The sequence below is a fragment of the Lonchura striata genome, chromosome 5, assembly GCF_046129695.1.
Source record: "Lonchura striata isolate bLonStr1 chromosome 5, bLonStr1.mat, whole genome shotgun sequence".
NCBI lineage: Eukaryota > Metazoa > Chordata > Aves > Passeriformes > Estrildidae > Lonchura > Lonchura striata.
This window is the reverse complement of record NC_134607.1, coordinates 10,427,980-10,444,400: the sequence shown is the minus strand read 5'-3', so window position 1 is coordinate 10,444,400 and position 16,421 is coordinate 10,427,980. Positions and strand designations below refer to the sequence as shown.

Genomic DNA, 16,421 nt, shown 5'->3' with positions numbered 1-16,421 from the left:
CGCATGCAAGGTGTTCCCAGAGCTTGTTATTCCAGAATTTCACTTTCTTTTTACATGTCTGTGCTCAGATCCCAGAAGGGCAAGGTCAGACCTTTGAGGGGTCTAAGCACAGCTAAGAAAAGACATGGTTTTAGCTCAGCTGTGGGGCATTTCTCACTACTCCCTGAACCACTGTTGGGATTTAAACAGGTGAAAACAACAAACAACAAAACAAAAAGCCCTGCTCTTGGTGGGCTCCCCTTTAGTGGCACAATTCACACTGAGGGATCCTTGCTCATGCCTGAAACAAAACCAGGCTGAAATGCGGCGTTCTCAGAGAACCTGGAGTCATTCATGCACTTGTCCAAGTTCTTGAGGCCCTGAGCCAAATTCAGCCCTAGGACAGCTACTGGAGATGTGCTTAACCAGTAACAGACTGGGCTTTGCTATGGGGCTTCAGTAGGCAGCAGCCTCACTTCAACCCAGTGCAGATTCTCCTGATCAGACTTTGGCCCAGAGATGTTAAACAATGGATCCAGAACCACACCCCTGGGGCACCAACAGAGGTAGGAATTTAAGACAGACTTTTTCTGATGAAACGCAGAGCTGCCTCCAGCCCCCCAGGGCTGGTGACCCTGGTTGTACCAAGCCCTAGAGCCTAAACCCCCTGAACAACAGGGAAAACTCAGCATGACAGAATATCCTGAGTTATCCTGAGAGGAAGGGACCCATAAGGACTATCAAGGCCAGATCAGAGTCCAGTCCTCTGCAAAAATGACAATTATTTTCCCCTGCCTGCCCCTGCAAACACAGACTCCACGTGGAGTTGCACCCCAGGGACTTACTCAGCCATAATGATCCCAATACACGGAACGCACAACACTCCATACATTTTAATTTGCACCTATTATCTCTCATCCCTTCATAGGATTTATTGCTCTGCTCCCTCTCCCCAGAGCAAACTTTCTGGTGGTGAACTCTTGTCACTTGTCAAGCGTCAGCTGGGGTACTTGCCATCTTTGTCTGAGTTTGTCTCTGGATTCATTGGCAGGAATAAAAGCTTCCTTAATACCAGGAATGTGATAGGTATAAAAAAAAAAAAAAAAATATATATATATATATACATATATATATATATAAATCTGAGATATACTTCCAGGATTGGTCAAAAACCCCACACAATAAAACCAGATCAATGCTGAATGAAAATTACTTTGCCCTGCAAAAGCAGTTCCAAAATAATCAACAGCAACAATGGCCCTGGCAAAAACTGACATTCAGATTTGGAATAACAGGAGCAGTTTGGGAATTTTATAGAGGCTTGACTGATTCAATAGTCACTGGAGAAGATAATGTAAAGCTCATGAAAGACTAGTATCACTAAATACTTCAAGCCCTCATCCCTATGTCTGTGGGGCAAGTAGGATAAAGTGAACCCCAAAATAACTGTCAGGGTTGTTTTCTTTCAAAACATGGTGCCTCTACAACAATCACAGGGAGGAAAACAGAAACAACAACAACAAAACCAAAACAAAAGAACGCCCCAAACATAAAACCCAACTTGCTGGAAAAAAAAGCCACCAAACTGAAAAACACTGTGTGAAACACCTAGTAATGAAGATAGTATACAGCCAAGCTGCCATCACTATTGTCATTCTCTAACAGGGCAGAGGCATATTGTAGGTGTATTTAAAAAGTCACACTCCCAGCTCCTTTGTAAAATTATTAGTTTGTTTATAAAAATACTTTTCACTGGACCTCAGTACAAACTTTTCCCCAGGAGTTTTCCCAACCTCCAATGCACTGAGCTCAGATAATTTTCTGAAAGCAATATGTTTTATTAGTTTAGAGATTTCCATTCTATGCTGGGGTGCGTTTTAAGTTTCCCCCCAGTTATGGTTGCTCCCTTTCCCCCTCTTTTTGTAAAATGGTCCAGCCTCCCTTATCTTCCCCCCTCCGTCTGCCTGTCATTCCTCCCTCCACCCAGTTCATTGCATTCCTGCTGAGTTATCCCCCACAACCCCACCCCGGAGCCTGTCTGTCTCTCAGAGACCTCTCCCTTCCACCTAGAAAGTTCCATCCAGGGCCTCGAGTGATAGGCTGGTCTCCAGGGTCCCGTCCCTCCATCCTACCTCATTGGAAGTTTCCCCTGCGTGTCACCCCTGTTACCACACCCAGGTGTTATCCCATTGGTTGGCTGCTGTTTCCTCCCCTTGTTACTGTAGCTATCATGCTGGCATGGTAGCGTGGAGGAAGGTTTTAGAAAGGCCTTGGGAATGGTAAACTGAGGAAAAGGATACATTCATGTATGCCCCATTGTTTTAGAAAGGCTTTGGGAATGAGAGACTGAGGGAAAAGATACATTTATGTATGCTCCACTGTTTCGGGAAAGTCCCGCTTCAGCATTCCTCTGTAGACCCCCTTCTCCCCACCCCTGAGCAGTTCCATTGGACCTGGCCCCTGGGGTGGTTCTGATGTGCTTTAGCTGGACAGTATCCCCATTGTTTAGACCTTACATCTTAATTTTGCTGTATGAAACTGTATCTGGGCAATAGCCCAGGGCCTTGGGTCCCTGCAACTGTTCAGGCAATACAATCTCTCTGGACAAGCATACCATTGGTCTCTCTTGGTCTCTTTATCTCGAATCCTAGCAGCGACTGAGGCAACGCCGGAGCTCGGACCATGCTAACCCAGCCGCTGCCTGGTGAGCCCAGGGCAGTGGGACCGCGGCAAACCCCGGCCCCCGGAGAGGACAGCTAGCCGGAGGGTCCCGGGGGGCCGGGGAGGGACGGGGGACGTCAGCGAGGAACCCCCCGAAAGCAACAAGTGGCGCTCCAAAGTGAAGCAACAGTTACCACCCTCTTTAACAAGCAGGGCACACGGTGCTCATTGCCTTTTGGTGCTTATCTTTCTTTGAGCCAATAAACTCGGAACACAGATACCCCCAGAAGGACGGCTCCTTGCTTTTGTCAGAGTCGCTCTGCGTGTCTTTCAGTCTGGTGGCTTCGTCTTCCCACGGGCCATACCTTGTGCCCCCAGCAGCACATAAGAATGGCCTTTGCCGCAGTGCCAAAGGTACTGGGATAGCTGAGACTTGAGAAGCTAGTCATAGTCCTGGTAGCTCAGTGGTAGAATTCCTGCCTGCCATGTGGGTACCCTGGGTTAAATCCCTGGCCAAGGCACTAGTGCTAGCTGAGACTTGGGAAGGCACAGTGACATTTGTTCATTCTCTCCTCAATTTCACATCAAATTCTGCAGTCAGACCATCCTTCAGCAAAGAACTCCAGGTGGTTGCGCCCACACTTTGAGGAACTCCCCTCTAAACCCCTCCTTCATGTTCTGAGCCAGGTCCCTTCATCTGATGCTCCCTTCCAAACTCTTCCACTGGAAGATGAACAGACAATTCTTGTTGACACTCTCCATGTCATTAAGTCAAAAAATCTGCCCACACCTTACCTATTTCTAGTCTAGTCTATTATTCTATATTTCTGACTTGATTCCTGGGGTGCCCACTCCACTGTTAGTAGTGTATCTTAAAAGTGTAAAATATAGAAAATTTAACTATACCACTACAATTAATGGGAAAAAAACCACAGTGATTATTTCTTCCTTGGCAGTATTTTTCAATAAAAAGCTGTATTTTTTCTCCACTAAAAGTATTTAGTAAAAACAATTATAAAAATATATTTGGAGTTCTCCACTGAAAAATGAGGGAAAACAAAGGAGAATACCTAACCTTTATTGGTTCTGTTTACCAATGCATTTCAAGTCAGAAATCCTGAAATAATAGAAATCCATACTCCAAACAAATTTCTTGTTTAGTTCACAGGTAGAAAGTTTGTCAGGACTAAAATGATCCCTTCCTTCCTCAAACTTGCAGTGTAATACAATTTACGGAGCCGTTGTAATTCTGCAGGAAAAATGTTTGTGAGAAAAGACTGATTAAGATTCGGGGGGGACAGGGGAGGGGGATTGTTATTATACCAACTTGCTTAATAAAGTGTACGTGACAGAGAACATAAGGAAATTGTGCCAGTGCCATTCCCCAGAAATAAAAAAGGTGCCGAATTTTAAATCGGGGCCAAAGCAGGGGAATGGACCAGGCTGTCTGAGTTTCACTACCCACATGGGAATAAAAAAAAAAAAAGAAAGAAGGCACAGATTCCCAGAGGAAACTGGTTAAATATTCTCTCCACCTCCCTCCTCTTATTCATTCGCTTCTTTCATTTCAATCGCGGGGTCCCATGGCGACTATCGTGGGAGAAAAGCATCCTCTCCAGCCGCCGCTCTCGCCATGGCAACCAGCACGTCAGCGCCGGCATCTGGGCCCCGCCATGGGCGGGGGGCGGCCCAGCCCTGGGGCCTCCCGGTGTCCCCCCGGTGTCCCCCCGGTGTCCCCCGGTGCGGCCGCCCCGCCGCTCCCGGAGCTGTCCGTGGTGCTGATGGCCCCGACGGGGCGGGAGGCGCGCCCAGGACCTGCCGTGGGGGCGGCCGCATGATCCGCATCCCACATGACACGGAAAGGAGCTGGGCAGCGGCCACCCCTGAGAAACGTCATTTTTTCCTCCGATGCAAAAGAGGGGTGGAACACCCCGTCCTTCCCCTCCGGTGGCTTTGCGAACAGCCGGGCAGAGGCAGCTGCAGCCCTGGAGGTACCTCATGGTTCCCAGTATGACCGGGACCTTCCCAGACGTGGCTTCACCTGGGATAACCATCAGAGCAAAGAGGAGACCAGTGCCTCTGGGATTATGTTTTGGAGCAGGTATGTGGATGCATGGGGCTGTGCTGAAGCTGTAGCTAAAGGGGTAATTCTCCCTGCGGAGGCAAACAACATGATCTTTCCCAGTAATTTATCTTATGTGTATTTACTTAAGTGCATTTAAATCACCTGGGGATTAGCCAGGAGAACTCATTTCTCAGGAGAAAATGTTCTGTGGGGCTTGAATTTTAAACTTATTCTGCTGAAAGCAGGGGGTGTGTGTATAATTACTGCAGAATAACTACCTATATTTTCTGGACAAATCTACATTCTCTCTATCTATATTAATTATCTTTCAATTATGTTACTTATTTGTTTGAAACAATCTCCTGACATGAGTTCAGTGAAAACAGAAAATTACTTTGCAGCAATGGAGCAGACCGATCTGTTAATCTGGTTTTATCTGTCTCTAAACACGTTCAAGCAGCTTCTTCCTTCCTCACATTATTGCTATGGAACAGTAGCTTTTGTATTTTTCAGTCATTAATTTGGAAACACCCTTTCTGAAAGCGCTGTCTCCCTTTTTCCATATGGGTGCCTTGGTGCAGCTACTCAGGGGAACCCCACAGGCAGAGCAATCTTCGTTTATCCATAACCAGCACAGGCAAGAGGGCTGTTCTGGTTTAGCTAATTCAGGCACAGACTCTCTAAGAATGCATAGCAATATTTCTCATTTATCCAGCTGGCTTACAGCATGTCAAACAGTATGTTGGCCCCACAGAGTAACGGAAAAATAAAGCTGCCTTCTGCTTTCAAAAGGCCATTTGTGTGTATGAGGCAGGATTCATAGCCAGTTCTTTCTGGCAAAGGTTCTCAGATGTGGTTCTTGAAGGTTTGTTGTTAAAGTCACTCTTAAACAAGTGGCTTGGTTCACAGAAAAACTGGTTGCCAACCTAGAAGCATCCTTGAAAGCTTATTTTAGCAACTAAATATGGAAAATTTTTTGAAACTTGATTATGAGTAAGCTTGATTTCTGATTTATTTTAAGCATTCTGCTCTCAGATGAGTCAGTAAGGGGAGGAATCTCTATACCTTAGACGCATTTGGGGAGCTGTGCTCTTTGTCTCAAAGTAAGAGCTTGCAGAATCGCCCTCCCCCACAGCTCTCCCATGAGGTTTCTGTTTGCAGAGCTGTGCAGTGCAATTCCCACAGCTGGGTCACACCATATGACCTCCAACTGCATTTTCCTTTGCAGCCCCACCGGACTCCCTCTCTCAGGTGTTTAACAGAGGGCAATTTCAGTCAGACAATGCAGAACAAACCCCAACATCCTCAGGTGGAGTCAGCTCACCCTCCCTACCAGTTCTCCCAACACCAAAACATGATGCAGCCCTTGTGTGTTTGGGATTTCTACATTCCAGCAGCTTCTGTCTTTCCCTAGACTTCCCCTTTGGCAGGTAGCAAACACAGTTCTTGCAACTGGCACCCCATCCATGAAGGCATCTCCAGATCAAGGGCTATCAGCAGGCTGATACCTTGCCTCAGAGGCTTCTCCTGGACTGCTTTTATCCTCCCTGAGCCTTGCCCAGCAGAGAGACTCCCTTCCCACAATTATCTCCACATCAGGAATTTCCAAACCAGCTTCAGGCTGTGCATGACCATCAGCCCTCCCGGCTTCTCCAGCCCAGCTGGTGTAGGAAGACTGAAATGCTCTCACTAATGGCTGTATCGTCAGGCAGAGGCCCGCCTGAGTGTTGTTCTACTTCTTGTACAGGTCTGCTCCCCTTATTCCTATCACGTAAGTCCTCCTGGAAGCACCTCAGGCATCTCTGATTATAAACCACCACTGCCACCCCACTCTCTGTCACTGTGTCTGACACAGGGACCTGTGCCCTATGAGCACCAGTTCCATGTTACCAAGAAGGGTCAAGAGCCCTGTGACAGGAATTCTCACATCCCAGCACAAATGTTCACACCAGTGCAAAAGTCTTGTTTCCTCATGAACATCTTGTGTGACGAGAAAGGCATTTTCACAAGACTTCCTGTCAAGAATTCCTTTCTATGTAACCTTTCCACACAAACCCTACAGTAAGAAAAAAAAAAAAAAATTCCTCAGGTTCTCCTAGGGGGAAGACTTTTGCTCCCTGCTGGTGAGAGGGTGAGCTGAGCTGCCCAAGACTTCCCTGCAGCTGCTGCATTTTCCCTGCAGGGGAGAGGGTGAGAATTTCCAAGAGATGGGCAGAGAAACCAGCCAGGCATGAGAGTCACCACTGCTTATCTCTCAACACCCACCATGGCAAAACAGTCCTGGTAAGTGCAGTGTTCCTCACTTCAAGCAGAAGAATGTGCTGTGCTGTGGGTATGGTCTGGTGTTGCTAAAAAATAATGCAGGCACGTGGGTGAGAGCATCTATATTTTTACCTCTGAATCACAGAAGGGTACAGGCTAGTCATGCCCAAGGACACACTCAACCCCCATTAGGGAGGACAAAAAGCCTCCAAAGTTGTATTTCAAGCTTCTCTACACTCTTCTTGGATGATTCTAGTAGGTGGAAGCTGTTGTGACAGCAGAGTTGGAAATTAGGTCAGTCCTTCTTCTGCTTGCTCCCACTTTTTCATTTCCCCACAGTCACACTGGGCACATATCAGGGTTCTGCCACCATTTTTATATATATGTTTTTTAGACATTTAGGGCAAATTTGGAGTTTTGCATACTAATCTCAGCAGTGGGAAGATAAAATAAAGCCCTGAAACACTTAAACCTGAGGGGTTATCCTATGGGAGGAAGAATTACATCTCCAAGAGACTTCCAACCATTGTGTACCTGTTTTTAAACTGTGTGGTACCCTCTGAGGAGGTGAGGGTGTCTATCTGGGTAACACTGAGCACAGATATGGCTCGTATTTTACCACTGCCTGTACCCAGACCAGAGCATGATGTTGAGTGTCTATCTGCAGTTACAGTAAGGGCTCCTTCTCAGTGTCAACAGAGAATAGACATCTCAAGGTTTAGGTGCATGAATAATTACTGGGTTTTGGCGACTTACCCCAGGTTAATGGACCCACAGTAACTTCCTCTAGGTCAGTCTTAACCCCAGGAAATACATGAGAAAAATCACTGCCTCCAGATGCAGGGAAAAGCCATTGCTCTCAGAGAATTTAAAACCACAATGAACTTCAGGAGATGGCAACTTAAGGAGACTCAGCCAAAATGCAGGAACACACTTCACCTCAAGAGATTTTCAGGCCTTGATTTTCAGAAAAGCTGCCCAGAGAACAAAAATGCCTTTGTAAGAGGAGCAGGGCAAAGAGCTGAGGATTTCTATGAGCACCAGAGCAGAGAAAAGGACTGGCAGGGAAACTGTGTGCTTACAGAAGCATATGCATTCGCATTCCTCCACTGGAAGCAGGAGGACTAAATGGCCTCAATATGCACAATAGTCATCTCTGTACATCAAGGGACAGAGAGAGACTAAAACACCGCACTATTCTACAAAGGGATTTCTACACTGGCACATTGCACACACAGGGCAGTTCAACTGAATTTAGGCAGGGTGGATGTCATTTTCTAGCATCTTGCAGCCAGACAAAAGCCCCACTCCCGCATTCTGATTCAATTTGCTCATACTCCTAATGTTGATTACACTCAGTTAAATGAAGCATTTCTCTTGCAGCCTGGCAGCTCATCCCAAGATACTCTCCAGAGAGGGAAGTTTATGGACTAAATGACCAGCTTAGTGCTTTTGAAATAAATTTGCTGGGCCAATGCTTGTCTAGTCTTTTGCAGCTATGATACAGAGAGGTAAAAAATGTTGAATAAAAAAGCCTCTCTGCTAGTGCTTAAGTAGTGTACAATGATCTGCCTATTTAGCTGTATTTCTAATATTGAAAACAAAATACTTTTTCTTTTGATGAAACATCTTAAAAATCCCATTTACTGCATTCTTTTTTGAATCTTATTAGGTTTTGCTCTAATGGGCACTGCATTTTTAGGACAGTGAACATGCAAACACACAGTGACTATGCCATATGGGATTTGTGCAGTAGCCAAGTGTATGTGGCAGTGATTTCATGAAATTTTTGTGGCTCAAATAGTTAATCTCTAAGTAGCAGATCTGTTATGGAGAGCTATCGGCTCAAAATTGAGCTATTTGATTTCCAAACTGCAAATTAAGGTCAGTGAAATTGAACTGTGGCATCAGGAAATCCCTCTTCAATGATTGTGAGTCATTTTACATGTTCTTTCTTTTCCAAAGATAATGCACGAGTGGCCCAGATTGAAAAGCAAGATGTATTCTATTTGCCATCTCTATGGCAGTTGTCTTGTGCTAAGTGGGCAGTTTTTCCTTATCTCTTCCACAACCAATCCTCCCTCTGGGGAGACATCTGCTGATAATGGGCTATTGAACGTCACTGCATGACTTGTAAGAACTGTAACATCCCATCGCAAGATGCTCCACCCAGAAGGAGGAGCCAAGCATTCATACCTGCATTTAGTCTTGAGATTGTAGCCCACCCACACATCTTTTCCCAGATTTTCTGCACTATATTTTCCCAGAAGAACAGCTGCCTCTTCCACTGCCTCTTCAGTGTCACACCTGATACTCCAGGAGGACTGCAGCCATAATTCCCAATTGGACTGCTGCCAACCACCCTCTCAAACAAGGTGTCAGGTTGTATTCTGACTCTCTTAGTGTTGTTTTGGGTCACTGAATTGTTTCTTTTATATTTTTATTTTCTTCCCTAATAAAGAACTGTTATTCCTTCTCCCATATTTTTGCCTGAGAGCCCCCTTTAATTACAAATTTATAACAGTTCAGAAGGAAGGGGTCTACATTTTTTTCCATTTCAGGAGAGGCTCCTGCCTTCCTTAGCAGACACCTGTCTTTCCAAACCTAGACAATGAAGAAGTAGGTTTTTAAACAGAAATACAGAAAGGCCTTATACCAATTTTAAAAGGATTCCCACTCTAAAATGCTTGAAAGACAAAGTGAGATTTTTGGCACTGCTGAATCCATGCAGACTCACAATTACTGGAAAGCAGTCATTCAGGTCAGTATTATATTGATTTACAGGAAAAATAATACAAGCATTTTTGTGAACTAAAAATGTAATTAGGCCTCGCCTACTTGCTATACATAATTTTTACTTGTTGTGCTTCTAAATTTTTGCTTATGGACCTTTAGGGCAGAGGGAGTTGACAGAACTAATCACTGTTTTTTATGGATCTGATATTTGCAAGTTGAAGGGTTCACCAACACTTAAACCGTATTTCAGCAAACAATGTAGCTAATATAGACATGGGAATTGGGGATAAATAATGTAGCAAGCCATGATATCTCCAATTATTTGCATCTCAGATCATAAAGAGTTGTGCCTATGCTGAGCTTTTTATGATCCTGTTTCCTTCTGGAGCATTACTCATAATGCAAAAGTTCAAGTCTCCAGTATAAAAAACAAACTCATAAAAACCAGAATTTCTCACTGAAGAAAAATATATGCTGGGCCATAGACACTCAGGTTCTTAGTACTAAATCAGGGCATGATCCTGATCTCAGCGCCACTTAAGGAAAATAGGCTTGAATAGAGATAATTTAAAATAAAATAAATTAATTTCTGGTCCATTTGAAGAAAAAATTACCTATGACTAAGAATGCAGGAATGTCAGAGTACAGTGGTTAGTCAGATTGCATTTTACTTTTTTGAAAAAAAAACAAGTAATTGCTGTACAACCAGTGAAATAATAGGCTCAAGTTAGTTAAACTACCTATAATTGCAACTATATTTTCACCTGTGCCTCATGGGCAGTGGGCTAAATGACCTGGGAGTTTTCCAATGAAGAATCAAAAAATTCAGCACCTCTGGTGGGTGCCTCTCCTGTTTCACTGACAGTGAGGAAAGCAGCAGCACACAAGAATCATCTCTGCATGGACAGCCCTTCCTACTCCTGTGTTGCTTCCTCTGCCAGGAAAGCACTGACACAGGGCAGCTGGATTCATCTCCTGGAATCCTCCTTCCTTTGGACACCACTGCTTGCTCTCCACTGAGGTCACATGCTGCTCTCTGCCCAGGGCTGCTCAATTCCTGTCTTCTCCAAAGTGTGTTTGCAGGTAACCCAAGCTCTCCCAGGAAGAGTGGCTGGGCTGACTCTTAGACAGATGCATTAGAAAAAAAGCCAAAAAGTACTATCTAGGCATTACAGCCCTGTAACTGTCTTGGGGTTTATCCACCTGCAAAACTAAATGTGTCAGATCTGAGCAGACACAGAGAGAAGATTTGGCTCACAAGGAGAAATATCACAAGAACAGTGTTAGCAACTCTGCCTATTTTAACACCTCTAGAAAGGCCATTCCATTCTTGTACCAGACTTCCACTGCTCTTCAGTACTGGTCAAGACATTTTATCTATGAGGCTTAATTTGTACAGCTGGCTATTTTTAGATGGTACATACTTCTGCATGGCAAGAAGGGAAATTAAGGAAGAAAATTTTCCCATAATATTCCTTTTGATCTAGTTAATAGCCTCCATGTGTATTATTTTATTACAGATAATTCTAACAGGTAATTTAGCAGGTTGTACTGACAGTGCATCCTGCCACTCTGCCAGACACAGCAGCCCAAATGCCCTGCCAACTGCTGGTGAAAGCAGAATTTCTTCAGGGGGGATGATCCATCCAAAGGAGGGTGAGGAAAGACAAGCAAGAGCCTTCTGAGAAATCAGGAATCATCTGCCAGGTAAAGCCACTAAGAAAACAAAGAGGGAAGGCAACCAAGGATGTAGGGGAAGGCAAGGCCACGCTAGGCAGCACCCACAGCCCTCCAGCAGAGGAGGGGACAAGGGGCAATGTATGACCTGCTGACAGTGCCCCCTCACATAACGCAAACAGTAAATACAGGCGCTAAAAAGCTAGAGGGGGAAAAAAATCTTCTATAACCACACCAAGAAATTGTTGCTTCTTTTCTTCTTCCACATCTGCACTGCATTATTGAAGGAGACATGCAAAGCAGTACAAGGGGCAAGATCCCAAATTCATCCTGTGTCTCTGCGCTTTCAGGCTTCACTCTGAGTAGAAAGACAAGGAGAAAATAGTAAGTGGTAGGTGCAGAGCCAGAGTAGGCACAGGAAAAAGCATCAGTGAAGCATTGGGAAAAGACCATCCAAAGGCAAACCTGGAAATCTGGATCACTTGGAAAGCTGAGGAGGATGGTGGTGGCTTTTTGAGCTTGTTCATTTGGCTTCCCAGGTGAACTTTTTGATCTTCCGGTCATTAACTGAATCCCGAATTATCTTGCACAGTATCAAGCTCTGGAGTTCAGCATTCTCATAGTAGACCCATAGAAAAGGTTTTGTATGTCTAGTGAGTAAATGGCTTTGCATGTCAAGATGATGACTGAAAGGACATCAGACAGAAGCAGGGTGTTTGAATATGTATTGTCACTAAAATGAGCTATTTTCCCATTTTATCCCTGTGACAGGCTAAGACCAACTCAACCATCTGGCTAAACTCAACACTGGAAACTATCTAGCAGTATAGACATAGAACAGGAGCCAAACCCATCACAATTTGTGGTGTGTCTGCCAGAAGGGTGCAGGAGAACAATTTCACAGAGGTAACACCCTCAGACAAACTGTAATTCACAGATAGTGACATTTGGTAGATATGTTTGGTGTCACCAGTTGGGGACATTGTTACTCCATGGACAAGAACGACGGCCCAAAGTGCACACCCCAAAGGCCTCTCACTGAAAGACTACCAGAAATTCAGCTCACTTCATCCATAAGGGTCTAAGAATCACTCAAGATCAAAACAGTCATTCTTCCAGAGGTGTGGGGCTGATGGTGAGTATGCTCAATCCCAGGAAGTCTCCTTGGGCAGCACCCCTGCCCCAAGGGAAGGGCTTCCCACCACAGACATCCTGCTCTAAGGAAAACCCCACAAAAAAGGAGGCTATAACCTGGTCTGGTCAGGGCCTGTGGACATACATGGTAATGGTCCAGAAATTTCTCTGTGCTGAGTCCTCTTATTACCTGGGGACCTTCTGTGTTGGCCAAGGGGTCCTGCCCTTCTTGTTCCCCCCACGAAGGCAGAGTTGGGGTCATGGTGCACACGGCGCAGATATGGAGTGGGGCTGTGAGGAAAAAAGTGAAAGGATGTGACAGGGCATGAAAGGCTGGCAGCCACCTCAAACCAGCCAGGGAATGGGGTGGGACCCCTGACACAGCTTGTTGTACCACCAGCTACAGTGGAACCCAAAAGCTGTATTTCAGTGTTAGCCCAGAAATACAGAAGCTACAGTATATATTTCTATTACAGAGAATATTCTTTTGTAGGTTAAAATGGGCTTCTCATACACAGCTGTTCAAGAGAACCTTTTCTCTCCTTTCTGTCTGCAGCCTGAGCAAAAGATGTAGCCGAGTTTTCTCACAGCATGGATAACAGCAGTGGTCCTGTTCTCCTTACCTTGCTCCTGCTGCAGAACATGAGCAGCCCCAAAGCCTCCTCCCCTCCTGCTGGCTACGACATGGCAGAACCTCCAGCCCTGGGAGCCGGCCCCAGCAGGAACCACTCTCTGGTAGAATATGGGCTGAGGTCCGGGGAAATCGCAGCTGCCAGCGTGGCTTGGGGAGTGCTGTGGCTGATCTCTGTCTTGGGAAACTTCCTCGTTTGCTTAGTGATTCACAGGAGCAGGAGGACGCAGTCCACCACCAACTACTTTGTAGTGTCCATGGCCTGTGCTGACCTCATAAGCAGTATGGGGAGTGCACCCTTCCTGCTGCTGCAGCTGAGCTCCGGGCGGTGGATGCTGGGCAGCGGGGTGTGCCGGCTGGTCAGGTACATCCAGTACCTCACACCTGGGGTCCAGATCTACGTGCTCCTCGCCATCAGTGTGGATCGATTCTACACCATTGTCTACCCCCTGAGCTTCAAAGTGTCCAGGGGGAAAGCCAAAAAAATGATTTTGGCCTCCTGGCTCTGTGGTGCTCTGTTTGCATCACCGGCCTGCTTCTTCTATGGCTCTAGCAACAACCACCACTGCAACTTTTTCCTTCCCAGTTCTTGGCAAGGATCTGCTTACAGTATCATCCATCTCCTCTTGGTATTTATGATCCCATCCCTCTTCATTATAATTTTTTACCAGAAAGTCATTAAGTACATTTGGAGAATAGGCACAGATGGAATGACTGTCAGGAGAACAACAAATATTGTTCCAAGAACAAAAGTGAAAACCATCAAGATGTTCTTAATGTTAAACTTGATGTTTCTCTCATCCTGGCTGCCTTTCTTCATGGCACAGTTGTGGCACCCACAGGAAACAGATTACAGAAAGAGTTCCTTGCTTTTCCTGGCCATCACCTCAATCTCTTTCAGTTCCTCATCCTCTAAGCCAACACTCTATTCCATCTATAATGCGAACTTCAGAAGAGGGATGAAAGAAACTTTTTGCATGTCTGCCATGAAATGCTACAGAAGCAATGCATACACCATCACCACCAGTTCCAGGATAGCAAAAAAAAATCATGTTGGTATTGCAGATATTCCAGCTACAGCCAAAAGTGTCACCAAAGACTCCACCTATGATGCTTTTAACAGAGAAGCCAAGGAAAGAAAGCTTGCCTGGCCTATTCCATCCAATCCCCCAAATACTTTTGTCTAGTGGGCTGCATTGTTTCTAAAAGTTACTCTGTACCCCGAGAAGAAGGAGTTTTCTCTCCTTTGCATCCAATGTATAGCTACATATTTTTAACCTAGGTTTTTGTGGGGTGGGGGGAGAGGGGGCAGAAAAGAGATGTTTTATTTTATTAAATGCCTTGGGTTTGAAAGACTGCTTGTTTTAATCCTTTTACAGGATGGTCCACGGTGCATAAAAGCCTAAATCACTCAAAGTCATCTAGGCTTCCTTCCACTAATTCCTGCAAATACAGTTGCACTGGGGTTGTCCATCCTGTTGAGATCCCACAGGTAAGATGTTCATATGGGAGCCCTGTTGGCTTCAGCCTAAGCCCACTGGCCTCATCAGTGACAAAATTCCCACTGGCCCAGGAAGATCAGCATTGGGCCAGCACTGGATGCTTCTGCATCTTTGTCCTAGTGCCTCTCTGGAGGTCTCGTGGTCTAAGCTGCCCAGGAAAAGTCCCCTTCTTGGTCTCACCTTCCCCAGTCTCTGAAGTTGCTTCTAGCCCCAGCTGGTGCACCCACCCAGAGGCGGGCACAGCCAGGAAGAAGATCTGCTGAGAAAAAGGGGCCATGTGCCAGGCACCCAGGGCCTCCTCACCTCTGAAACTGGCTGCGTGTCCTGCTCTGCGTTCCCTCTGCTGAGGCAGGGCTGCGGCACCTAAAGCACAGAGTGGCCCTTTCCAAACAGGAGCAGGAACACAAGCTCTGTAGTTCCACACTGGCTTGGCCTCTGCACTTCCACTTTTTGGGCATGTTTGAATAGGTCCCTAAAAGGTGTGCCAGTGGACACGACCTGCAAGGGACCTCTGGCTGCAGGTGGATCCGACTCCTGCTGCTCTTTCTCTGCCAGCAGACCAAGAAAACAACTCAATGGGAATGGCTGGGTCTTCAGTCCTGCTGGGATGGGAAATGACGGTGGAGACCAGGGGGAGAGGCAGGAGCTTTTTTGCAGGCCCCTGTCCCCCCAGCATTAACAAGCTCCCGGGAAACAGGCACTGTGCATGAGGGAAATGGGTGTGTGGGTTTGTACACCTTGGGTCCTGCCTCTTGAAGGATGTGCTCTGGAGGCAAACTGCACTTCTTCCCTAGGGGAGGTAGGTCCACTTGTATCACTAGGATGAAGTAACAACATGGTTAGGTCCCAGAAGCTCTAGTTCAGTACTAGCTCAGAAATACAGAGGTGCCTTGAGCATCCAGACAGGAAAAACCTAATCTAAGAAGCAGATGGATTATTGATTGTGTTATAGTTCAGGGGTGGAGTAGTCAGAAATGAGAGAACATGTGCTGAACTCTTACCACATGTGATGACTGCTTTGTGCTGTTTGGAAACCACGAGGCTCCCCAAGCTCAGCTATGATCCATCTGACAGAGAGATGGCTGGCAGCTCACAGACCCCTCCTGTCCTTTCAACCCCTTTTCTTGCCTCATGCTCACCAATTTGCTGATGTTCTCTACCCATGAAGGCTGTGTGTGGTCAGTGCACATGCAGGGCAATATCTGTAGAGTGGATAGAAAGCAGGAGGAAGGACTGCAAGGGTCTGACAGGTAAAGAAAAGAGCCTAATTAAAAGAAGAGGAGGAAGAAGGGACTGTAAGCCGAGACATTCTCATTTAAAACTGACTTTCTGAATGAAAATTTCTACACCCAAAATCATCTATACTTCCTGAAAGAGTGAAAATTTTTTCCCATTTTTTCTTTCCCTCAGTATCAATCTCATTAATAAGGATTGGATTGAGTCTATGTGTGGAATATTGATTTATTTTCTCAATTCCCATAGCATTGCCCAAAAGTACAGTAGCGCACTCTCAGAAAACACAGGTAAACTATTTACCCTCTAAATTAGGGCAGCACTAGCATCCTGTTGAATTCCCCTCACTCTGTGGGATAAATGTGGCCCATGGAAGGTCCAGCCCAGGCTGCCACACACCTTCCCTGCAAAGATTTCCTTTCTTTAATTCTTACAAAATTTATAGGAGAGTTCTGTAGGGTTCAGATGGAGGTCTGTCCCTCCCGATTGTTTACTGTAGCCTTGGTTACTTGAGGACAGGGCAGAGAAAGCACAGAAGATA

At 45.8% G+C, this 16,421-nt stretch overlaps 1 protein-coding gene across 9 annotated transcripts; it reads left to right on the top strand.

Annotated features, from left to right (window-relative positions):
* The first annotated feature begins 4,360 nt into the window (after positions 1–4,360).
* On the top strand, positions 4,361–14,565 carry LOC110472947 (putative G-protein coupled receptor 19). 9 transcript variants are annotated; one of them, XM_077783273.1, is made up of 6 exons: positions 4,361–4,741; positions 6,888–6,988; positions 9,211–9,349; positions 11,224–11,410; positions 12,152–12,515; positions 13,071–14,565. In XM_077783273.1, exon 6 carries the CDS (start codon positions 13,106–13,108, stop codon positions 14,330–14,332), a length of 1,227 nt encoding a protein of 408 aa, XP_077639399.1. In that variant the 5' UTR covers positions 4,361–4,741; positions 6,888–6,988; positions 9,211–9,349; positions 11,224–11,410; positions 12,152–12,515; positions 13,071–13,105; the 3' UTR covers positions 14,333–14,565. The 9 variants fall into 9 exon arrangements, 8 of the variants coding, with proteins under 8 accessions (XP_077639399.1, XP_077639398.1, XP_077639402.1 ...); XM_077783272.1 differs by having other exon boundaries at positions 6,795–9,349; XM_077783274.1 differs by lacking the exon at positions 9,211–9,349 and having other exon boundaries at positions 4,363–4,741; positions 11,283–11,410.
* Positions 14,566–16,421: the final 1,856 nt, after the last annotated feature.

Coding starts and splice junctions, on each gene's coding strand:
- LOC110472947 (XM_077783276.1), top strand. CDS start 13,106: ATGGATAACAGCAGTGGTCCTGTTCTCCTTACCTTGCTCCTGCTGCAG.